Genomic DNA, 24,922 nt, shown 5'->3' with positions numbered 1-24,922 from the left:
CCACAGGGACACCCTGCTAGGAGACGAGGTCCTGCCGGGCAGTGTCCCCGGCCCCCAGCGCCACTCCTCGCCCCCTCCGACCCCAGCCCCAGCCAGCTCCCCTCCAGAGCCGTCCTTGGCACGCCCAGCATGGACTGGCTTCTCCAGGTGCCTCTGTCCACCTTGAACCTGGAGACCAGCCCAGTGGACAACAGACCAACGAGATGTGACAGGGCAGAGAGGCCACTCAGGCCCCCGAGTCCCGCTGCCCGGATGGGGCCCCACCTGCTCCGCGGCCCGCCCGGAACACCTGCAGCCGCAGCTGGGCGGGCCGGCCCAGCTCCTGCGTCGCGAACTCGGCAGCGGTGAGGAAGACTTCGCGGCTCGGGCTCAGGCCGGGAAACACCATCACCTGGCCGGGCAGGGGGCTGCTCAGCTCCGCAGGCCCTGGCCCTCAGCCTGGCCCCACCCTGACACCCGAACACCCGCCAGTCAGAGGGGAGGAGCCCCCCATTGGCCCCTTCTCACGCAGTGGGAGACCACGTTGCTCAGGAGAAAAACATCAGGTCAAAACCATCTCTGAGCAACAGGAATCCCACCTTCATTTGTAAAAAATGCCCCCAAATGAAGAGAGAAGGCTCAGGAGATTCAGGGCTCTCCCAGGTGCCAGCCAGGGTGCTCCTCTCCTCTGCCCTGCGGTGGGTTTTCTGAATTCTCCCTACTGGACACAGGATGTTAACAAGGCCCAGAAAAAGGCTTCATGGGGTTTTTGTGGAGGGATCGTCTTGCTTTTCAAGCTTTTTATCACCTATTTGGCCGCGCCGGGTCTCCACTGGGCACGTGGGATCGATCCTTCTTGGGGCGTGCAGCATCTAGTTCCCCCGCCAGGGAGCAAACCTGGTCCCCCGCACTGGGAGCCCCAGCCACTGGACCCCCAGGGCAGTCCCAGTCCACTTGCTTTTTAAAGGGACCCAGGGCAGCCAGGGCAAGGAGCCTGAAGGGCCCGCCTACCTCGACAGGCTCCTGGGGTGCCAGGAGGGCCTCCTGCTGTTCCAGAGGGCTCAAGGGACCCTGCAGGTCCCCACTGGGCGCTCCCACGAGAAAGTTCTCTGTGTCCCACACGGGGCCTGGGGTGCAAGCGTGCAATGAGATGCTGGGCCCAGGCGGGAGGAGAGTGTTGGGGGCCCAGGGGTTGAGGGACCTGGGACTGAGCCACCCAGCAGCAGGCCCTGGCTCCCTCCACCGGCTACCCCCGGTGCGGGCCCAGTCCAGGATAGAGGACACTCAGCAAACACGTGACGAACGCTGACCCGGGCGCCGGGAGTAGCTGTGCTGGCCGGGGGGGAGGACTCCGGGGTGACCAGGGGACCCTGTGTGCCTGGGGAGCTTCCTGGCCAGGGCAGCAGGCGCTCCCACCCGCCCGCCCCGGGCCCCGCGCACCTCCAGGCCGCAGCTCACAGACGTAGCTGTGAGGTGCTGAGCACAGGTCCGTGTTGCACTGCCCGGCGGGCCCCAGGCGCACGCAGCGCTCGGCCGTGGCGGGGTGCGGCTCCCCAGGCAGCCAGTTCTGGCAGCTCTCCAGGCTGAAGGCGCCGCCCTGGGGTGCGGGGCCCGCTGCTGCCCCCTCCACGGCTGAGAAGCCGATCCACACGTCCAGGCTCCTGTGGCAGACAGCGAAGGGCCGGCGCTCGGGGGCTCCCCAGGGACGAACACCCGCCTCGCAGCAGCCCATCAGGGACTCTGCCTCTACCCCCACTTCCAGACGGGGACACTGAGGCTCAGAGACTGGACCTGGCAAGTGGGGCCTAGGCCAGCACCCGCCCAGCCCCATCCCATGGGGCCGGGGTCCAGCTGAGACTCTCTCGGGGCTCTGCCTCACTCTGGGCCTGGCCACAGGACCCACATGCATCCTGAGAAGAGGCTCCAGGGAAGGCCTGTGGGCACCAAGACACCCATACACCAGCCCCCAAATGGGCCAGCCCCACAGCTCTGCAAGCAGAGACCCTCCTGGAGGCAGGACGTGGGGACAGGCGCCGGGGTCAGAGCTGGGCCCCGGGGTGAGTTACTACCCTGGAACCCCGGGACCCAGGGACCCAGGGCAAGGGCTGTGCCCGCTCTGGGCCTCAATCTTCCCTCAGGACACGGGACGTTCAGGGGGACCGACAGTCCATCAGCCCCTTCCCACAGGGACCCAGGGGAGCAGAGGGCCAGCCTCCACCCCATCCCACCCCTGGCCACAGCAGGCGCTGAGGGCTACCCCTGGTGAGCACTGCAGAGCAGAGACCCCCAGGCCTGGACTGCCAGAACGCCCAAGAGGCTCCTGGGGTGCGGGCGGCACTGACCACGGACTGCCCAGCAAAGTCACACTGGACCTGCCCCGCCCTCTGCAGGAGGGGCCCGGCTCGGGCAGACAGGGAGAACACAGGGCCGGGTTGGGGGCAACTCTCACAGCAGGCACCCCTGTGGCCACAGCTGCATCAGGAGAGCCGACAGGAGCGGCTGCCCATGGGCACAACACGGCTGCTGCCCAGAGCCCGCCGGCCGGCCAGATGCAGCCCCTGCAGATGCCCCGCACCCAGCAGGCACCTGGTGACGCGGGAGACCAGGAAGCGCTGCACGGCGGGGCTGTCCACCATGGCCAGGGCGGCCCCGGCCCAGGCCCGGCACTGCTCCTGTGCCTGAGCCCAGGACGCCTTCTCTGCCTGCAGGCGGTAGCAGTGCCCGTTGCCGGGGAAGATCTCCGTGTCCGAGGGGCAGAGCGGGTGCACCACTGAGGGCAGAGGGCAGAGACGGGCGTCAGCGCGTGCCCGGCCCAGGCGGCCCACCCACCCGACGCAGCCAGGGTGGGCCCCACCTTGGACTGGCTCCTCGCCCAGGGCCGTGATGCTGTAGGTGGCCTCCAGGCCCGAGCCGCCACGGTTTCGGACGCCGAGCTGCAGGGTCTCATTGCTGTGCACCGAGGCCACACAGACGAGCTCCAGGGCAGCGGGGGCGGCCTCCACCCACACCTCCGCCCCCAGCCGGGCAGAGCCCGCCCCCAGGGCCAGCACGGCCGTCACAGGGTAGCGGCCAGGCAGCACATAGCGGTGAGTGGCGTCCGGGCCCGCGACGTCCACCTCCGGGGAGCCGTCACCGAAGTCCCAGTGCGTGGAGCTGACCGGCAGCGAGGCGGTGATGTGGAAGGCTGCGGGCTGGCCAGAGGCCAGGGGTCCTCGGGGCCCCAGCAGGGCGGCCCCCGGGGAGGCAGGGAAGATGTGCTGGAGGAGGCTGGGCCCCCGGCAGGCGGGAGCGGGGGGCAGGGAGGGGCCAGAGCAGGAGGGCAGGCAGGCAGAGGAGGTGTTAGGGGGCCGGGCCGCCCCGCACAGGCACTGGCCCTGCTCCGAGAGGGCTGCGAGGGTCTGGCCGGCCGCGAAGCAGAGGGCGCCACAGGCCTCGGGGGCCAGCGGGCCCTCGGGGGCAGCCGAGAAGGCCACCAGCGCCACGGCGCCCGAGCTGTCATCAGGGACACAAGCGACATACTCCTCACCTGCAAGGGCGGGCAGGCCGGTCCCGAGGGTGCACCCCCACCCCACCCCATCCCAGATTGCATCACCTCTGACCCCGCGCACACTGTCCCCCAGGTCAGAGGGCTCTCCCGACCCCTCCCCAGTCAGTAACTCCCCCCCGCAACCCGAGAGGGCCTACAGGGGTCCCGTCTGGCCACTCAGTCGCGCTGCCCAGTACACTCACTGCAGGCTCCGTCCAGCAGCGCTCCGCTGAGCAGTGGCTGGCCAGCCAGGGGCTCGGGCCCGGCGCACGTGGCCGCCTCGGGCCGCACCACGCGGACCTGCTGCCCCTCCACCCAGCGCGGCAGCCAGGCCAGACCACAGTCACACTCGAGCGGGTTCCCGCCCAGGTTTCTGCAGGGGACGGGGCAGGCTCAGTGGGCAGTGCGAGGCCCCTGGGTCCAGCCACCCACAGCTGCCAAAACCAGTGACACTTACATTTCACTTAAATTAAATAAATTAGCAAATATTCCTTCTTCTAACGTAGAAATCTTGTTGTTGCTTATGTCCCTGTAAGAAAGGAGGGGTTCAACGTGGTTTGACGTGAGCCACCTGCAGCGTGGAAGCTTGTAGCCGCCCCTGGGGGACACTCACAGCTCTGTCAGCGCTGAGAGGTTCGCCAGGAGCCCGAAGTCCAGCGCCCGGAGCAGGTTGTGGGAGACGTCCCTGCAGAGCGCGGCAGACAGAGGTCAGCGCGGGGCGGCCCAGATGCCCTCTGCCCGCGGCCGCCCACCCAGAGCTGTTTGCCCAGGTCAGCGTTGCTGCCCACCTGGGAAACCCGAGGCAGGAGGAGCTGGCCCCTAGCACTGCATCCATGCCCTCCCCCACCCCTCCTGCCCAGCAGGGTCGGATGCATCATGGGGGGCAGGCTTCACCCCTCCACACAGGGTTCAGATAACACGGAGCAGCCCAGGGGTCTCCAGGGCCGGGCACCCTCATGCTGCAGCTGGGGGGTGGGGGGCGTCCTGAGACGCAGTGGGGCACAGACCAGACCGGGGGGAGGGACCCTGGCGGAGGACCCTGTAGCACAGCAACAGTGACAGCCCGTGATGACCCTCCGGGGTCAGGGCACTGCATAGAGCTGGACTCCCATAAACCCAGGCACTCAAGGTCAACAGAACCGTGTCAGAGAACCAACCCCAGCACAATCACAGGCGAAGAATCAGAGGTTCCCAAAGCAGAAACTATGAGCAGAAGGAAAATCTCAAAAGCCAGAAGATACAGCTGTGTAAAAAGACACGCAACATCCACACAGTATCTCGGAAAACCAACTGCCAGCAGGGAAAAGCACTAGCAATGAAGACGACGCATTGTTGTTCAGTCTCTCGGTCACGTCTGACTCTGCGACCCCACGGACTGCCGCACGCCAGGCCTCCCTGTCCATCACCATCTCCTGGAGCTTTCTCAAACCCATGTCCACTGAGCCGGTGACGCCATAAGGCTCATAACTCATATGCTGTTAACAAACCATCAAGAAAGCAAGCTACTCCAGGAAAGAAAAAAAAAGGCCAGAGATGAAAATAGGACAAGAAATACAAACGTCACAGATGCACAGGAAAACGCCCAGTCTCGCAACAACTGGAGAAACACCAGGAGAACGGCACAACAGCCCTCTGACCTCCACCACCCGCAGCGCGGGCGACGTGGTGCCACCTGCGACGACGCGACCCCAGCCCCCCGCGAGTCCTTCTGGGGACACGCTCCAGCCACCGGTGCCACCTCCCCGCCCGGCCTGGAGGTGGAGGCCGGTCGCCCCACGGGTCCAGCTCCTGGGATGGGGACACCAGTCTGCACATGGGCACGGCCTGGGCCTCCCGCCCTCTGAGCCTCTGGCCATCCGGGTGTCACACTGGCCCTGATGCCCCAGAATGCCGCTCGCCAGCCCTGCCCTCCCAGTGATGACCGCCAGCCTCCCCCCCACCACAGCCCAGTCCAGACCCCCACCCCAGGTGCCCCCCAGCCCTGCTGTCCCAGCTCCCGCGGCAGCTGGGGGTGTCCTGAGCCCAGCTCCATCACCCCACCCAGCCCACGCACAGTGGAGCTTAGTAAGAACTGGCTGGCATGGAGACAAGGTCCTCTTGGGAGTCGAGGCCCTGAGTGCAGCCCGCACCCAAAGGACAAGCCTCAAGCGGTGCTGGGGTACCTAGGGCCACCCCTCACCCCCTGCTCACGACGTCCAGGAATGAGGGTAGGAAGCGACCCCCACCCTGGTCCCTGACCGCTGCTCCTTCTGGAGACTGACTATCTACGCAGGGCCTTGCGGCCACCTCTACTCAGAGACTGGCTGTGCACCAAGGGCTGGGAGTCAGGTCTCAGCCGGGCTGCCCACGTGATCCTGGCTCCCAACACAGCCTGGGGGGCTTCTGACCTTCATGTCACCAGCTGGCCTGCAAGTGACCGACGAAGGGAGCTCCCGTCCCCCTCAGGCCCCACCAAGGGGGTGAGGGAAGGCAGACTGGATGCACTCCGCTAACCCCTGGGAGCCAGGTCTTGCCCTCGGCATCGTGGGCAGCCATCAGGAGATTGGGCGCTGAGCGGACGGCACGTGGACATGATGTGCTCCGCCGATGCTGGCTGCAGCCTGCCTGGAGATGCGACGGGAGCTGGTGGCCGGGGCAGCTCAAGGGCCCCAAGCCGCGGCGGTGGGAGAGAGAGGGGTGAGATGCTCCCACGCACGTGTGGCCCGGCTGCAGCCGCCCAGGCCTGAACGAGCCCCCGGCCTGCTCATCACCATGTTAAGCTGCTGAAGTTAGCGCCAAGCCTCCAGCCTGCTGCTGAGGACGAGCTGGATGCCACTGCATGATCACCGAACCCTGGATTCTTAATGGCTGGTGAAGATTTCAGAGGCAGATTCTGAGTTTATCCTGTTGATCTGTCCCACAAAGCTACCAGGAGGAGTCCTGCTACCCAGAGGATCGCCAGAGCACGCCGGGCTCTCACCGGACAGCCTGGGGAAGGCTCCCCAGCACCGCTGACACCACTGATGGAAGTGGCGTCCATCATAAAGAGCTGGGAACAGTCACATCTACTTTAAAAAACAGGGAGACATAGTGCCTCCCACACCAATGCACACAAGCCCACACCAAGCTGCTGGGGCTCCCAGGCCGTCCCCAGGGTGGAAGAGACAGGCCGGGAGACCAGGGGACGCAGCCAGACTCCACCCGACGTTAAGTTCAGTGCCCCGGGGTCGGGGGGCGGGGCAGGCCATGAGAAACTTCAGCAAGACCCACGCGGGGGCTGAAGGGGGCACAGCTGTGGAGCCCGAGCCTCCGGGGTGGGGCTGCAGGAGCCTCACCCCCCGGCCGTCAGAGGACCCCAAGGTGGGCCTCGGGGACAGTGGGGCTTGAGGGGGCGTGCAGGCCTGAGGCCCCTACCCAGGGGCACCAGGGACGGCGCCCCCACCAGGGCCTCGAGCGGAAGAGAAAGGAGGACCAGCCCTGCAGTGTTTTTCCACATCCCGTTTTCTGGAAAATCCATCATTAGTGGCAGCTCCTGGGAGCCATCTGTGGTTGGCTCCTGATCACCATGGTGCCAGAAAACCAGGGCGGGAGGGGGCAGGGCGACTCTGGTAGCCCCGCCACTCGGCCAGCACCACCCCCAGGACGCCGCCCTGGCCCCACTGCCCCACCGCCTGGCTCAGTCCTCCACCCAGCCCTGCCCAGCTGCCCCCAGGAGGCTCCCCGACCCCTGCCCGAGGGGCAGGGCCACACGCTCCCCGCCCCAGGGAGCCCCTCGCCGGGACTCCCCTGGGCCTGCCCAGGGCCCAGGTGCAGAAAAAGACCCTGCAGGCTGAAGGCAGGCCCAGGACAGAGCCGCCTGGGAGCGTGCGGAAGGGTAACGGGGCTAGCTGGGGGGGCTGGGGGGCCGGGCAGAGGGGACCCTGGGGGCGGACTCTGCTGGAGTCTCACAGCTCTGAACGGCCACCTCTCCACATCTCCGTCTGCTTTTGTCGCCACCGTTCTCGGGGACCGCCAAGGCTGCTGAGGGCCGCCCCCACCCCGCTCCAGCCCCTCGGGTTTCCTCTGCGCCCTGCCCCCACTTGGTTCCCCGTCTTACCAAGTCGGGGTGGGGAACATGGCCAGCCCAGGGAGCCACCCACAGGAGCCCAGCAGGGCGGCTGGCCAAACGCCACGGTGGGCAGCCATCCCCACGGGGAGGAGAGCACGCACCCGAGAGGGCTGGGCCACACGGGGTCAACCCTCTGGGTCATCTGGACCTCCCGGGGCCAGGCCAGCAACTTCCGGGGACCCCAAGGTGGGAGGGGAAGGGGGGACCTGCGGCCCACACACCCACACTAGCACGAGACATGTCAGCTCCCTGGGCACCAGGGACCAGGCTAGGAGGCTGGCCCCCGACTGCCCACAGCCCTGGACTGAGACGGGGGTGTCCTCACACACGACCCCTCCCCTTCTGTTCCCTCTCTTTATTTATGTATGTATTTATTTGGCTGCATCAGACTCTTCATGGCGGCATGCGGGCTTAGCTGCCCCGCCGCATGTGGGATCTCAGCTTCCCCGCCAGGGATCGAACCTGCGTCCCCTGCACTGGAAGGAGGCTTCTTAACGACCATGCTGTTCCCTCTCCTGACCCGAGACAGGCAGGGGTGTTGGGGAGGAAGACCCCTGTTCGACCCCCAGGCCCCAGCCTTCCCCTCCTCCCCCCAGCTCCCAGCAGTCACTGCAGAGCCCCGTCTGCCCCGCCCACACCCTGGGGCAGGCCCAATTCCCCCATCTGTCTCCCGAGTCAGACACCCAGCCTCCCGGGGGAGTGTGTCCTTCCCAACCTGAACTCTCCTGCTGTAGCAGGAGCTGGGAGTGGGGGATCCCTGCTTCCACCAGCCGGAGGGGCCCGGGGGAAAGCACTGAGCCCCCCCTCCACTGGACCCAGCCCCTGCCTCCAGCCCCAGGCCTTGCAGAGGGGAGAGGATGTCTCAGGGCCCAGTGGAGAGATGGGGCGGGCCGTGGGGCAATGCTGAGAGGGAAGAGGTGTCCGAGGCGGAGCCCAAGGACAGGGCCCTTCCTGAGCCCGGGTGGCTGCAAGGACATCGCCTCCTAGAGATGGGGACTTGGAGGGACCCGCCCTGCCGCCCCCGGCAGCCTCAGTTTCCCCCTCAGCCCAGGCGGGGAGTTGGGGGCGGGTGCCCACTCCCCAGTCCAGATGCCCAGCGGGGTCTGGGGGCCAGCCGGAGCCCCCAAGGAAACATCTGCACATTCCAGACACGTGTGGTCAGCAGTGGAGACGGGCGCCAGGCCCCAGCCCACACCCCACCCTATAGCGCTGGCCGCCACGCTGGAAACAAGGCTGGGGAGCGGGCCCTGGAGGAGCGGCCTGCACGTTACGTAACCGCGTGGCGGGCCAGCAGCCACCTCCCCCGGCGGGCCAGGACACCCCCGCCCCCACCGCCCCATCCTCTCTGCGGCAGCCCCAGGGCTCCGGGGAAACAGGGACCCCCACCACATCCCCTCGGGAGCCAGGCCCAGGCGGAAGGGGCAAGAGGCCACAGGCCAGCCCCAGGCCCCTGGGACCCCGCAGGCAGGTCCAGACCCGGTGCCCCCACCCGACGCGGCGGTAACGGCTCCCTTTGGCAGCGGGACGGGGTGGGTCAGTCTGAGTCTGGTAACCTCGCTCTGTCTTCATGCACTTCTATTTATGGTGAGCAAGGCTGGCTTCCAGGGCCGGAAATGATGTTTAAATTAATGAATTCAAGTTTTGGGGAGAGAGCTGATCTGAAGAAAAACACGCAGAGGGTGAGAGGCAGGCGAGGGGCCCGGGGGGCCTGGCTGGAGCTGCCCACCCCCATCTGGCTCCTGACGAGGCCGGGGGACCAGAGAGGGGGGGTCCAGGCCTCTAACAGGGGAGAGGCCGCAGGAGCCCCAGGCATCCGTCTCGGGCGTCAGACAGGAGGGGCCTCGTTTCCAGGGCACGTGGAGGGGCTCCCCGCAGGGCGTGGCCAGCCCGCGGCTCAGCTGTCAGCGGGACGAGGCCCAGGCGTCCAGTGTGGGGCTGCCCACCTGGGAAGGCCCTGAACCCACAGGCCGCTGCGGGGAAGGGAGCCCCGAGGAGGGGCCTCCTCAGGGCAGCCCACCCAGAAGCGGCCTCCATCAGGGCACTAACCAGGCCAGGATGGGGCCCCCCCAGCTGGGGACTGAGGGCCATGCTTCAGTCCCCGGGGTCGACCCCGCCTGGTGAGGGGCAGACATGTCGGCCCAGGCGGCAGGCAGTTTTGTTGCCCAGGGGGCTCCAAGGCTCGGCCTGTGGGCATGGGGTCTGAGTGCCTGGCAAGGGCCAGGCTGGCCTCTGCCGCAGGGCATGGCCCTTTCCAGGGCGGCCCTGCAGGACCCCAGGGTGGACTCCAGGGCTCAGAACTGGGGACACGCTCTGCCCGGCCCGGGCCCGTGGGTGCCTCAGGGGGAGAAGGCCCCCAAACGCAGCCCCCGCCCAACTCGGCCTGGGCACGGCCGGGCCCCTCGGCACAAACAGCTGCCAAGCCGTGAGGAGCGAGGTGTTCCGGGAAGAAAGGACACGCGTGAGCCGCATTTTCCAGCGAGACTGCCGGCACCCGGCCCGCCGGTCAGCCCAGCGCCGGGCCGGCCGGCTGCCACCCCAGACGGCGCGGCAGGAGCGGGCTGTTTTCAGTCCAGCGCTCGGCAGGCTGGGCCCGGCTGGGTTCCCGCTGTGGCGCTGGCACGGCAGAATGTTCCGGAAAGGAAATTGCATGTCTCATCCAAAATGGCTTCCTCACTTGAAACCAAACCCCAGCCGGGGTCCCCCTCGGGAGCCAGGGTCCCCACACGCCCACCCGCGGGTGGCACTGCCTTATACCTTCACCGTGTTACACATCCACACGGGAAGGCGTGGAACACACAGACACATAACACCAGGATGAAAACACCAGCGAAACGTGCCTGGCACGATACATCCCCCCAGCCACCTGGCTTTGTAGTGAAGGCACCTCGAAGGCCAGACCAGAGGCAGGAGGCATCTGGTCTGAGCAGCAGTCACACGTGCGCCAGCAAGGGCGCCTCCCCTCAGGCCTGTGTGCTCGGCAGCGGGCAGGTCCTAGGGGCCCAGCTCCCGGCCAGCACTTGGGGACCGGCGGTGGACTCTGAGCTCACTCCGAAGGGCCTGGGGGGCCACTCTGGCAACAGCTAGGATTATGTGGCCACCATCAAGCGAGTGCTGTGGGGACACCGCACACCCTCACCTCTGAGGCCCACAACCACATCAGGCGCATCCACTCACGGTGCCCAAATGCAGGGGAGGCAACTGAAACTCAGAGAGGCTGAGCGACCTGGGCACCGTCACACAGGAAGCGGAGGGGCTGGGATGGGAACCAGGTCTGCCCCATGCTTCTCCTGCGGGGTCACTGGGAAGGACCAGAGCAAGGACAGCCAAGGGAACTGGGAGGAGGGAGCTGGTGGGCAGGGCCGGGCGAGCAGCTGGGGCTGAGTCAGAGCCCACCTGGTCCCCTACGAACACACCCCACCCTAACCTTGGTTGCTGGCGCCGAACCCCAGGGCCCCGAGTGCAGCTCCAGGAAGAGGCCTCGAGCGCGCCCAGACCACCTCTCTGCCATAGCCCACCAACCAGGCAACCCCAGGAAGCGACTCAACCTCTGGGAGCGTCAGTTTCCTGGTCTGTAGAATGGCACCACACCGCCGGACGGAGAGCTCAGCAGAGTCCTGCTTGCCGCAACCAGGCAGGGAGACCATGTGGGAACAGGAGGGGGTGCGCCCCCCTGGATACTTTCTTTGGGGGTCTGTTTTTTAATCCACGAACTATAAAGGTCACCCTTCCAGAGCATACAGTTCAGTGGTTTTCCGTGTACTCTCAGGGCTCGGCAACCACCCCTAATTCCAGACCATTTCACCCCCCGAGGGGGAGAACCAGCGTGCTTGGCCACCACCCCCAACCCCAGCCCCACCCCAGCTACAGACACTCATCTGCTTGCACCTCCATGGCCTTGCCCGTTCTGGACATTTCACATCGGTACAATCACACAACACGTGGCTTCTGCGTCTGAGTTCTGTCACGGAACACGTTTTCAAGGCTCACTCATGTTGCAGCAAGCCTCAGTACCGCACTCTTCCCCGAGGCCGAACTGTATTTTACAGACAGGCCACACTCTGTGCACATATCTATCCTCAGTGCACACTGGGGCTGTTTCCACCTCCTAGAACCTCTGAACAGAGCTGCCATGGACATTTGTGTTCAAGTTTTTGTGTGGACGTAGGTTTCGTTTCTCCCAGGTCTCCACCGAGGGCAGAACGGCCGGGCCCTCTGCTGACTCCACGTTTACTTTTCGGAGGAGCTGCCGGACTGTCTTCCAGGTGTGCCCATCCCTGCCAGCCGCAGACAAGGATTCTCACCAACACCAGGTATTGCCTGTCTTTTGGGGACAGCCAGCCCAGTGGGTGTGAAATGGTATCTCCCTGGAGTTTCGATCTGCATTTCCCTGAAAGCTAGACACAGCATGTTTTCACGAGCCTATTGGTCATTTGTGGGTCTCCTTTGCAGACTGGTCTGCTCAGATCCTCTGCCCGCTTTTTAGCTTTGAGTCACAGAGTTTTTACGTATTCTAGCTACAAGGCCTTCATCAGACAGATGACAAGACGCGTGTTCCCCGCTCTTCTCCAGGGCGGTGGCTGTCCTCACTGCCCCGGGGCCTGCCTGTCTCCAGAGGGGCTATGGGCCCTGGGAGTGCTCTGTCTGTCCCTTCAGCTCCCCGAGTATCACAGCTGCAGCTGAAGCCTCCCCGTTCACCTGCCCACCCTGCCAGGGGCTACACATAGGAGCGGTGTGCGCACAGCTCTGCCGTCTGGCTCTCACCAGGAAGCTCGTGTGACGCGCACTCGCAGTCTGCCTCTCCCAGAGCGGGCGGCCCAGGGACCCTGAGGGGGAGACCAGCTCCACACGCAAGACATCTCTGCACCCCAGCCTGTGGTCTTCTTTCTAGAAGACGCCAGTCATGACGCTTCCCTCCTGGGTCCTTCAATACTGCCCCCACTGCCCTCTCTCCAGAGGCCCCACGTCCCACCCCTCCATCACCTGGCGCCTCTGAGACTCTGCCAGGCTGTCCGCTCTATGTGGGATGCTCTCTCCCGGCGCTGGGGGACACCCGCACGAGCGCTGAGCACTGGCTTCAGCGTCACCTACGCTGGAGATCCCTCCAAGGGCCCCTGCAAAGCGGCCTCCTCTCTATCACTGGTGTTTGGGTTTTAACACTGGCTCCACTGTGATAAAAGCCTCAGAGAGGTGGGTCTTGAAGACCCCGAGCACAGGACCAGGCACCTGGCAGACAGGCCCCCTCTCTCTCGGGAGGGCCCAGAGGCAGGACCCTCTGCTGCCCCACCAGCCCTCAAGGCAGCAGGCGCCACATGCATGGCTGCCTGCATGGTGCCTGGCGCTATACACAGGCCAGGCTCACGCTGAGCCTGGGGGGTCTCCTCCCCCATGCCCGCCTTCCCTCACACCTGCGCAGCTCCCCGGGGGCTGCATCTCTCAGAGCCCCCCACACCCCCCTATCAGTTAGGGGAGCATGTGAGGAAGGGCAAGGCCCTGGGTGCCCCCAGCCAACGGCAGACCCCAAGGCCCCAATAACCTAGTCAGTGAAGCAAACCCCTACTGAGTCCCTGATCGGAGCCTGGTCCTAGACCAGACATCCATGAGACAGTACGAGGCCCACTTGGAGCCCCTGGCCGTCACCCGAGAAGCGGCTGGCCAAAGTCAGCCACGCTGGACATGATGGACAGACAGCACCGGGAGCAGTGCCGCCCCATCTAGAACTCTCTGCGCGGGCCCGGCCAACACGGCAGCCACTGGTCCTGTGGCTCGAGCACGTGAAATGTGGCTCCCCACCCAACACAGCTCTGGGCCCGACCGGCAGCGTCCGGGAAGGACGCCAAGGGCAGAGGGACACACGGAGACACGACCCCACCCCAGGTGCCACGGGAGTGGGTCTCTTCAGCAAATCACACGAGAGGGAAGACAGACGGGAGAGCCTGCACACCCACAGAGATTTAAAAGACATCAACCAGCTGCACTGCCACTGCGTGGACCTTACCTGGAGCCTAGTTCAATACAGTTAAAAACACCGAGACAGCCACAGATCTGAACACGCTGGACATGAAAGGGACAGGGAACTGTACGCCGTCTCACATGTGATCCAGGGGTCACCATACATTTCCAAATGCTAACAGATCAAAAGTAGGATGGCTGGAGTTTGCTTCCAAAAGGGGTGGGGGTGAGGGTGGAGCAGCAGGCCAGGCCACAGGGCAGTGGGTCTGTGAGGTTCATCATGCTCTTCCACCCACTTCTGTGCAAGTTCAAACTCTCCAGGATAAAAGCGTTAAAAACAGGAGCGCAACCACATTTTACTGAATGACGTCATCCTGTTCGGGCTGACACCTCCCAGCAGCAAGCATCCTTTAACTCAAGGAGGCTGGGGTCTCAAAACCCTGGGCGATCCTGCAAGCCCCGAATCCCCCATCAGCCAGCCCTTGTCCCCCTCCCCAAGTCAGGACACAGCTGTCCTGCAGCACCTCAGGTTGGCCAAGGAGTCTCAAATGGAGGGGTGCCTGCCCGACGCTGATGACAGAGACGCCGGGCCCGAGTCCCCTAGGCTCAGACTAGGGGTGACACCCAGGAGGCAGGCCCACTGGGGCCCCTGGACGCGTACACCCTCCCCCAGGGGGCTCCCTGGCATCTCGGACCTCATTTCTGCGCCCTTAGAGAAGAGAAGGTTCACCTGCCTCCCTCTCTCTGAGGGCGGGTGGGGGGTCTGCAGAGTGGACAGGCAAGGATGATGGCTGGGGCAGCCCACACAGAACAGATGGTGGCGTGGGGGCGGGCCTTAGCATCTGCAGTCAAGGGTCCAGTTTCCCATGGGTTCCTCACACTCAGCCCTGCAGAAATCTCTGAGCCAGCTTCAGAGTGTCAACTGGAACGTTAAGTCTCCTCGGTTCCCCGACTCCCTCCTCCCAGGCTGCAGGGCCAGCAGCCCTGGAATCCTGCCGGCTCAGGCCAGGCCGCCAGCTCCCTGGACGTCCAGAGGCTAAGTGGACACACGCAAGGCTCAGGCTCCACTACTGTGCCCGGGAGCCTGCTCCCTGCTGCAGGCCTCTGGCCAACCTACCAGTACCGTTTATTTCCTGGACAGCTCCTGGAGGCCAGCCTGCTGCCAGGTGACGAGGAAGCAGGAATAACCAGCAGGAGCTGGGGCCTGATCCCCAGCAGCTCTCGGCCCACCAGAGATGGAGGCAACCTTGCTCACAACATCCAGAAACAAGGGCTGGGGGTGGATCCAAAATGATTACGTGGGCACTGGCTGCAGACAGGAAGCCCATCTCTGCAGGAACGGCCGTGACGGCAAACACTTCAGCTGTCAGGGAGCAAGACAACAGTGTGGCCTCCAGGCTCCCAGCCGCTGCCCCTGGAGAACCAGCTCCCCCACAACACCCAGAAGAGCCCCAAGGAGGAACCCTCCAAGAAAAGCACCCACCCCTGCCCCACCCTCAACATCCAAACTCGCCTGAACACAGACCATGAGGGTCCCCCTAAAAAGAGGCAGCCACACATCGGAGTCACCCAGGGGCTGTTACAAAACCAAATCCAAGGTTTAATAAGCCTGGGAATGTTGAACGCTCCCCAAGGGATTCCAGTGTGCAGCCAGGGAGCCGTGGAGTCCTAGCTGAGGTGTCTGGAAACACCCAGAAAGGGCCATGAGGATGTGTATCACAGGCAGGGAGACTGCCCCCAGCTCTGGGGTCAACTGTCTGAAAATCTCAGTTCCCTGCACCCTTTTCAATCAAACGCTGCCTCTGCCAGGCATCGGCTGTTACTGGTCACTTGTGCTTGGACAAAGCACATCACCGTCACCTCCGGCCTGTGTTCTCATCTGTACAATGGGCATCTCTGCTGCATCTCACCTCAGAGGGTCAGGCTGAGGGTTAAACGTGACAACTCACAACCACACCTTGGCACAGGCCGAGACTGTAGGTGAGCTCTCCATAAAGACTGCGTGTTATTATTTCCTCCAAAATGCAAACCTGAGGATGATTTTTCAGCGTTTTAAACCCCTCCACGGCAATCACAGTCACCCACTGTTCCCAGGATAACATCAGAGCGCTAAGCAAGACAAATGAGGCCCGCGAGGACCCTAACCCTCCTCCCATCCTGCCCTCACTACCCCCACAGCTGCCACAATGGGGGTGTACCCTACACCCGCGCTCGACCAAGTCCAGCCCCTCGGTCTTCCCCTTCCACTTCAAGCATCAGGCCAATTCTAAGCATCCATCATAGCCCTCCACGGCCCAGCCCAGCTTCCTCCTCCAGGGCTCCCAGGTGCTGGGTATTGCCCCAGGCCAAGCCGCATCCTATTAGTCTCTAATTAGCGTTGAAGTGTTCGCCGGAGACCGCCCCGCCCCGCCCAGCCCCGCCAGAGCCCACGGACCCGGGTCTGCTGGCGTTCCCGGGGCCCCGCCGGGCGCGCGGTCTCCGCCTGCACAGAATCCGGGATTTTCCTATTTTCCTCTGGCTGAGGCCAGGCGGGCTGAGAGCCGGCCGCGGGCCCAGGTTTTCCTTATTTAGTCGGGCCGCCCTCACTACGCTGGAGCCTCGCCCTGGGAGAGGCCTGGCCCGCACCCCGTTTCCCCTTCTGGAGGCCGGGGACGCGCCCACGCCCTAAGAGGCCCGCCAGGCCGGCGGCCCGCCCGGCCGGCTTCTCCCGGGAGGGTGCAGGCGCCCCGTGCCCCGGCCGGCCGCCGGGCGCCATGGCAACCACCGGGCCCGCGCGGCGGGCGCGCGTTACTCACAGCGCGGTGGCGTCCGCGGGGATGCGCAGCGCGGGCCCGAGCGTCCGCAGCCCATGGCCCGAGCAGTTGACAAGGCAGGCGGCGCCGGGCGCCGGGCCGCAGAGGCAGGGGGGCGCGCACGGCCCGCAGCCGCGCCCGGGGACCCCCGCCAGCGCCCCGAGCCACAGGCCCAGGCCCAAGGCGAGCGCCAGGCGGGCGGGCGCGGCGGGCGGCATCGTCAGGGCAGCGCAAGCATGGCCCCGGCCCGCTCCCGAGGGCCCGAGAGCCCCCGGCCCCGGCGGCCGCGGCTCAGGCGGGGCCCCCGCACGGCATGGCTCACAGCGGGGCTGTATCCGGCGGCGGCCGCGGCCTGTCTGCCTGCGCGACAGCCTCTCGGCTCTCGGGGCCGGCCGGGTCCTCCGCTGCCCGCTTGCGCGCTGGCGCTGCAGTGCAGCCCGGCCGCCGGCTCCTCCTCCTCCCGGCGCGGCGCGGGGCGGGGCTCCCGGGGGCTCCGCCCCTCGCGGGGTAGTGGGCGGTGGGCGGTGCTAGGTGGGCCTTGCGTCTTGAGCTGCTCCCTTCGCTCCAGGCTGTACGCCCGTCCCCCGGCTCTGCTCTCTGCTCTCAAGGAGCGCAGGCCGCTGCTCCCGGCTCTCGCTCGGGTCTACTCGCCGTGTGCGCCTCCCAGCCCTCAGCACCCCGGAGCAGTCACAGCAGAACTGAAAACACCAGCCGGCATCTCCAAGGCCCGGCTATGCGCGCTCATCCGCTCCCAGCGCCTCTGTCCCCCTCCACCACGGCTGTTTCCCGAGTGCTTGGCATACAGTAGGCACTCAATAAATGCGCATCGCTTTTCGGTGCTGTGACTCTGCAAAGGGAGCTTTTGTTCCTCTCTGTGCTCAGGACATAATTATGAAACTAACGCACATGGTGGGATGAATCCAAACCGAACAACGCAGATGAATCCTGAAAATATGTTAGAAGCCAGACACAAAGGACAACATATTATACGATTCCATTTATTTTAAAATGTCCAAAATAGGCAAATCCGTAAAGACAAGAAGTAGACTAGTGGCTCCCTGGACTAGAGGGAGAGGAAATGGGGAGTGATTGCTAATGACTATGGTGTTCCTTTTGGAGATGATGAGAGGTTCTGGAGTTAGATAGTGGTGATGGTTGCAGAGTCTTGCAAATATACTAAAATCACTAAACTGTGCTCTTAAAAGGGTGAATTTTATGTTATGTGAATCAACTTTTAAAATAAAGAAAAAATAAAATAAAAGAAAAAATAAAAAAAAAAATAAAATTGCTGGACCATTCGGTCATGAGTGGATACTTGACCCAAGTTGGTCAACTGAGTCCCTCCACCAGAGCCTGGACAGAGTAGACACAGGGAGGGGGTCCCCAGACTGCCCTGGGGGCAAGGCCTCTGTCCCACTTAAGCCCCTGTCCCGCTGTCCTGAGACTTGGGGTCAGGCTGTGTTTGGAGACGTCCCAGCTCCCTGTGTGTGCTCCATCTTAAGCTAGCTGGCAGCCTCAACTGAATCCACAGGTGCTGGGCCCAGGTCCCGAGGCCACCTTCTGGGGGAGTCCTGGTAGGACCACCATGTGGGCACACAGAAACCCTGCTATTCCCTGGAGGTGAAACAGCACAGGTACCTCCCTTTCTCAAGTGGGCCATGGCATAGCAAACCTGTTTTAGGACTGGGAGAGGGGCACACCCAGGAAAGACCCAGCTCAGGCCCCGGCTGGTGATGAACGGGGCACAGCCTGCCAGCCTCACAGGCCAGTGACCCAGGAGCAGGCAGAGGCTCTGGGGGGTAGGGGCGGTGGATGGTCCTGCTCCAGCAGCGGGGTCCGTTCTCAAGACTCAGTTCTCACAACCCACTTTGTCCCCAGTTTGGGGGAGGGGCTTAAGTTAGACCCAAGGAGGAACTTCCATCCTAATAGGGAGGGATCATGAAGCCGGCAGACCTCTGGGCCTCGGGGACCTTTTGACAAAGAGTCACAGAGGGAGTGCTCGAGGACCCCGCTTGGAAACACTGGCATGGAGGCGGAGCCACGGTGGGCTCCTCGGGAGGAAGCAAGGGGAGGGGGAGGAGGCCCAAGTGGGGAACAGTCTCAGGTCTGGCTGTGGGTGGGGGAGGAGGAGGCTCAGATGGTGCCCTGCCTGGAGGGCAGGTGTCAGAATGGGTGGAGAGACTGTTGTCTGGGGCCTGGTATTGGGGGGGGCAGGGAGAAGAGATGTGAGGGGGGGAGGTGAGGAGGGGCTTCTGGACAGATGGGGCTGGGGCCACTGGAGAAGGTGTCCAGAATGCAGCTGGAGGTGGGGTGTGAAGCTGGCAGAGGGGTGGTGAGCACACCTGGGCAGGTGGGAGTGTCCAGAGGCAGAGAACCCCAACCTGCAGTTGGGGAGGGGGGAAGCCTCGGGGGGCGGGGGGGGGAGTCTGAGTGAGAGAGCCAGAGGAGCAGAAGGAATCTGAGGCCCCGTGTGAGAACGCTGGGGGAAGAGCTCCAGGGGAGAAGCCAACAGCGGCTTGTGCTGCGGACACAGAGCAGGGCTGGGCGGGTGCAGCTGTCCCTCCCTGTTCCCCCTGCACCGCCCAGTGGGGCTTCCAGAACGCTCTGCAGCCTCCCACCTCCTGGCCTTGCCCCCTGTTCTTCCCTTGGCTTGGAATGCTTTTCTGTCCCACCCCCTTGCAGACTCAGGGGAGGTGACTCCTCCTCCAGGAAGCCTCCCCAGCCCCCATCACATCACACAGCCATCCAAGGGACACAAGCATCTGTCCCCCAGCTTATCCTACAGGACAGACCTCCCCAGGGTCACCCGATGCATCCTCCACCCTGCCGCAGTTGCTGCAGGAAACTGAAGGCGCTGTGTTCACTGTGACCTTTACCGAGGGCCCACTGGGTGGAGGGGACGGCAGGAGGGAGATGCAGGATGGTAGCAAGTGTGGGGTGTAGACACGGCTTGTTCCCCTGTCTCTAGAAGCTCAGATATGAAAGGAAAGGGAGGCAAGGGACGAGAGAAGGACAGGGCCAGGGCGAGAGCCAAGGTTTTCTCTTACTATGGGAGAGACTTGAACCGGTTTCCAGGCTAAGGGGAGAGTGCCAACAGAGAGGGAGAAACGGACTGCGGAGAAGGAGAGTGTGTGCACAGGGCATGAAAGGATTAGTGGTGAGAACTTCCTGAGAGATTGGAGGGAGGAAACCCGCATCTTTCAACTCCCCACCCACGCACTGACGCACTGACGGCCTTATTCCATCCACTCTTCAGGACTCTAGGAGGTGGGTTCTATTACTGTTCCTTTTATTAAGTGACGTAACTAAGACACAGAGAGGTTAAGAAATTTGCCCAGTTACACAGCAGGTAAGGGGAAGGACTGAGATTACTTCTCAAACCCTAGTTTTTTAATTCCAGTCAAATGACCAACAGTTAAGATTTAAGGACTCAAGATGAGGGAAGATACACCCATAAGAAAGAGTGATGCAAAATAAGCAAAACGGATTAACCAAGTCTAAAGGACTTCTTAAATGTCATTGTGGAATATATGCAATTGATTGAAAAGGATTTCTGAAATACAAAAAAAATTATATATATATATGTGTGTTTGTGTGTGTGTGTGTGTGTGTGTGTGAAAGTCTCTCAGTTGCGTCCGACTCTTTTTGTAACCCCTTGGACTGTAGACTGCCAGGTTCCTCTGTCCATGGAATTCTTCAGGCAAGAAGTGGGTAGCTGTTCCCTTCTCCTGGGGATCTTCCCAAGCCAGGGATCGAACCCAGGTCTCCTGCATTACAGGCAGATTCTCTACCATCTGAGCCACCTGGGAAGCCCATATATATATATATAGTCTGGTTGGTTTTTTACCACCAGGGCATGTGGTATTTTAGTTCCCTGACCAGGGATCGAACTTGCAACCCCTGCATTGGAAGCAGGGAATCCTTACTTAAAATTTATTTATTCAGGCCGGGCTGGGTCTTACTTGTGGCTTACAGGATCTTCACTGCCTCATGTGGACTTCTTAGTTGCCGGGATCTAGTGCCCTGACCAGAGATCAATCCTGGGCCCCCTGCACTGGAAGAGCAGAGTCTTAACTGCTAGATTACCAGGGAAGTCCCCTGGAAAGACACATGTATAAAGAAGAAAATTAATTATCTGGAGATGAAATTCTACACTATTTCAACAAACCACTTGGTGAGTCAGAGGAAATAAAATGTGCCAAAGATCCTCCCTGATTCAGGGAGGGGGACATTGGAGAAATGTTTCTTTTTTAAAATTAATTAATTATGGCTGCATTGCGTCTTCATTGCAGCAAGCAAACTTTCTCTAGTTGCTGCGAGTGGGGACTACTCTTTGTTGTGGTACACCAACTTATTGTGGTGGTTTCTCTTGTTGTGGAACACAGGCTCTAGGTACTTGGGCTTCAGTAGTTGGGGCCCACGGGCTTAGTTGCTCCACGGCATGTGGAATATTCCTGGACCAGAGATCAAACCCATGTCCCCTGCATTCGCAGGCGAATTCTTTTTTTTTTTAGCAGGCGAATTCTTATCCACTGTGCCACCAGAGAAGTCCAAGAAATGTTTAATTCTTGATAAAATATAGATGTAAATGCTTTTTATTAATAGTTAATGATAACTATTAGTTTAAAATAAAGGGGGAAACTAGAGGTGAGGGGAAAGAAACAAGAAAACCTGATTGGTCCAGGAAGGAAAGAATTAAAAAAGGAAACAGTGAATCAGTGTATTAACCAGAACACAAAATAAGACCACGCATATGGGTGATCATTATAAATATAAATGAGTTAAATTCCCTTGATAAAGAGCAAAGATTTTCATAATAAAGCACAGTAAGTCCAGGTAAATGTTGTTTATAGAGACACAGCTAAGACAAACAACCTAGAAGGCTGAGAGTAAAGAAACAGAAAAATGAAGATACAAAGAGAATGGAGTGGCAGTATTAATACTAGGAAAATAAAACCTAAAGCGAAAGATAGTAAATGGGAAATGAGTCCAATTTTTTGCACTAATTAAAGATGCAATCTGTGTAGAACATATAATGAACCATTATGTTCCCTAAAAAAGAACAGTAGCAAACACAGCTAAACTTAAAAATTCACAAAATCATTGTGGAAGACTTTTTACACCTTCCGTTGAACTGTACAAGTCAAGTGAACAATTTTTTAAAATTCAGTAACGATATGGAGGGTTTGAACCACACAGTTAATAAGTTCTAGTTTATGTAACAGTACTTTGCCAAGTATCTGGAAAAGATTATGCAATTAAGTGGCCTTAGGAAACATTGCCCCCTAGAGGTGCTCTGGGTTCTTTCATCTGCTAACCACATCATGAGTCTAGCTCACAGCTGGGGCTTCCCCAAACCCACCTTAACCCAGGGATGCTCACCTGGGTAAAAGCCTGAAGAGCCATTCACTGAGGGTCTGGGACAAGGGCGGACATCCTGATGACTCAGGTAATTGAAACGTAAATGTGGAAGGGGTGGATATCTCCATTATCTTAATTGCAGTGATGGTTTCATGGGTGTGCACATATGTCAAAACTAATCAAATTGCACACTTTAAAAATGTGCACTTATTGGATGTGTTAGACATTCATAAAGTTGTTTTTTACATATTTAAACACTCACAGTGACAAAAAGGTCAGTGGTAGCCAGGAGCTAGGGGTGGAAGGAGGGAATTACTGCAAAGGGACATGAGGAAATTTTGGAGGTGACAAAAATGTTTTATGTCATGAGTATGATGATGCTTAAATAATGATATTTGTCAAAACTCACCAAACTGTTTAGTTAAAACTGATGACTGTCAGTATACAGAAGGGCTTCTCTGGTGGCACAGTGGTAGAGAATCACCTGCCAGTGTGGGAGACATGGGTTCAATCCCTGGGTCAGGACCATCCCTTGGAGAAGGAAACAGCAACCCACTCCTGTGTTCTTACCTGGAAAATCCCACGGACAGAGGAACTTGGCTGGCTACAGTCCATGGGATCACAAGAGTCAGACACGACTGAGCGACTAAACCAACAACAGGTGTACATAAATTATGCCCCAATAAACCTGATATTTAAAAATCTTACCATTTAGAAATTGAAATACCCTCTTTTCAATCTTTTAACTTTTAATAATTTAAAATCAAGATTAAAATCAGATTATCTATAGAAATGACTAGTAATGAGCACATATCTTACCAAATCTGTGGTACACAAAGTTGTACATGGAGAGAAACTGATAACATTACTTTTTTAAAGTGATGATCATGGAATATCAAACTAGTATATAAGTTAAACATCCTTGTCAACATTCTAGAAACACAACTATAAAATAAACCAAAGCAAAGTAGAAGGAAGGAAATTAGAAAGTTAAGAGTATCAGTTAACGATTTTGAAAAGAAAAAGTAGGGACTTCCCTGGTGATCCTGTGGTTAAGACTTTCCCTTCCAGCGCAGGGTGTATGGGTTTGATCCCTAGGCAGGGAGTTAGGATCTCACATGCCTCTTGGCCAAAACATTAAAAAAGAAGCCAATGCAGAGGACAGGTTCCGTCTCTGGCGCGGGGCAGCTAAGCCTGTGCGCCACAGCTGCTGAGCCCCTTTGCCTAGAGCCCGTGCCCCACAAGGGAGGCCACTGCAGAGAGCAGCCCGTGCCTCAACAAAGAGGAGCCTCCGCTTGCCACAACTAGAGAAAGCCCTTGCACAGCAATAAAGACCCAGGACGCCCAAAAATAAAGAAGTAAAATAATGGAAAGTAGAATTGATTAATAAAATCAAGAGCTATTTTTAATAAGCAAGGCTATTAAGTTTCTTTTTTAAACCTCCTGGCAAGTATAGCGGAGAGATGAAAATAAAATACAGCACATTAAGATTAAGAATGAAGGTTTATTCACAGAAATAAAGAGTGAAAAATTATGAGATTATGTGCAATATTTTTATCTAAAAATTTTTTGTCTAGAAACATGTTGAAATAATATAAACTATAAAAACTGACTCAAGAAAAAATAAAAAACTAACATCCAATGAAGAAATTGAAAATATATCAGAGCCTTGCCAGGAAAAGACACTTAGATCTTTTTTTTTTTTTTCTTAATTAAAAAAACATTTTTTGGCCACACTCTGCAGCATGTGGGATCTTAGTTTCCGGATGGAACTCCTACACAGGTGAGTCCCTAGTCCAGCTCTTTTAATGGGAAAATCCTATCAAATGTGGAAGATCAGTTAGTTGTGATTTTATTGATACTCTTAGAGAACAAGGATCACATCTCAATGTGCTTTATGCATGCTTACGCATAAATATGCAATGTACTTCGTAAACATAATTTGGATACCTAAAAAAACTGGGACAAAGATAAGATAGAAAAAGAAATCCATAATCCAGTGACTTTTTTTAGGTTTGCTCAGTCACAGAAACCTTGTTTCAAAGTCCCAAAATAAAAACTTGAATGGCCCTGTTTCAGCTGAATGAAGGATGCCAAAGACATCAAGGTCCTAATCCCTAGAAGATGTGAACACTACCTCATATGACAAAAGTTAATGCAGATGTGACTAAATGAACCATCGAGATGGGGAATGACCCTGGACTATCCAGGCGGACCTTAAATGCACTGTAATCACAAGCGTCCTTGTAAGAAGTTTTGATGGCAGAGGAGAAGGCCAGGTGCCTGTAGAAGTGGAAACTGGAGTGATGTGGCCACAAGCGAAGAAGAGCTGGAGGCCAGCAGAAGCTGAAGGGTCAGGGACTCTGCCCTGGAACCCCCAGGAGGACCCCGCCTTGCTGACACCTTGACTTCAGCCCCACAAGGTTCATCTCACGCTTCTGGCCTCCGAAGCGCAGGATGGCCAAGTTGAGTTGCTTTGTGCTGCTGTGTCTGTGGAAATGTGTTTAGCCGCTGTAAGGAACTCACCCAGGAGCCATTACCAAAGCTACAGTGGTTACCCCTGAAGGACATGATCTGGGGGTGGGGGAGAGACGTTTTCAGGGGGGCTGTGCTGGGTCTTCACTGTGGCACACGGGTTTAGTTGCCCCGAGGCATGTGGGATCTTACTTCCATGACCAGGAATCAAACCCAAGTCCCCTGCATTGGAAGGCAGATTCTTAACCACTGGCCCACTAGGGAAGTCCCAGAACAAGGACTTTTATTCTTGCCTTTCCCTTTTGTGCAGCTGATGTGCCTGCAAAACTCATATATATAATATTTTTATAATTAAGAAAAAAGACGAGATGAGGCAAGTGAAGAGCTTGGCCCACTCCAGGGGCAGCCAGCTGCAGACTTCAGTGGTTGTCATGGTTACACGGGGTTCGTTTTATTCCTTCCCACCGACACCGAGGCCTCCCCTGCCAGGAGGCCACGTGTGGTACTCGGGAGCCACGCGGCAGCTGGGGGTGCTCTGAGCCCAGAGGTCTCGCCTACCTGGGGCCTCAGTGCAGGGGCTGGATCAGAGCGAGGCCCCCCCCACACTTTCCACACTGCGACTGGCACGCTTTTTGTCTCGAGACTGCCAAGAGCAGCCAGATGCCAGTTCCTGAGCGGCCGTGGGAAGCAAGGACAGGGGGCGGACCTCACATCCACACCTGCAAGGGAACAGCGCTGTGTTTCACACACACA

General features: G+C 59.6%; 1 protein-coding gene and 1 non-coding gene across 6 annotated transcripts in view; both read right to left on the bottom strand.

Annotated features, from left to right (window-relative positions):
• The window catches only part of PKD1 (polycystin 1, transient receptor potential channel interacting), a 39,108-nt gene extending 22,343 nt beyond the window's left edge, over positions 1–16,765 (bottom strand). For all 5 annotated transcript variants that reach the window (XM_043456115.1, XM_043456118.1, XM_043456116.1 and 2 more), the window contains exons 1-9: positions 16,337–16,765; positions 4,119–4,190; positions 3,963–4,034; positions 3,709–3,878; positions 2,834–3,505; positions 2,566–2,749; positions 1,420–1,640; positions 991–1,106; positions 265–391 (exon numbers count right to left, since the gene is read on the bottom strand). In XM_043456115.1, coding sequence (XP_043312050.1) covers positions 265–391; positions 991–1,106; positions 1,420–1,640; positions 2,566–2,749; positions 2,834–3,505; positions 3,709–3,878; positions 3,963–4,034; positions 4,119–4,190; positions 16,337–16,551 — 1,849 coding nt within the window. In that variant the 5' untranslated portion in view covers positions 16,552–16,765. The remainder of the gene's footprint in view (positions 1–264; positions 392–990; positions 1,107–1,419; positions 1,641–2,565; positions 2,750–2,833; positions 3,506–3,708; positions 3,879–3,962; positions 4,035–4,118; positions 4,191–16,336) is intronic.
• Positions 16,766–20,070: 3,305 nt separating this feature from the next.
• On the bottom strand, positions 20,071–20,142 carry TRNAY-GUA. Its single transcript has one exon. It is a non-coding gene; the product is annotated as a tRNA-Tyr (tRNA).
• Between the last annotated feature and the right edge of the window lie 4,780 nt (positions 20,143–24,922).

Source organism: Cervus canadensis, chromosome 32 (genome assembly GCF_019320065.1).
Source record: "Cervus canadensis isolate Bull #8, Minnesota chromosome 32, ASM1932006v1, whole genome shotgun sequence".
Classification (NCBI taxonomy): Eukaryota; Metazoa; Chordata; class Mammalia; order Artiodactyla; family Cervidae; genus Cervus; species Cervus canadensis.
The sequence above is the reverse complement of the archived record's forward strand: the minus strand, read 5'-3'. Positions and strand labels throughout refer to the sequence as shown.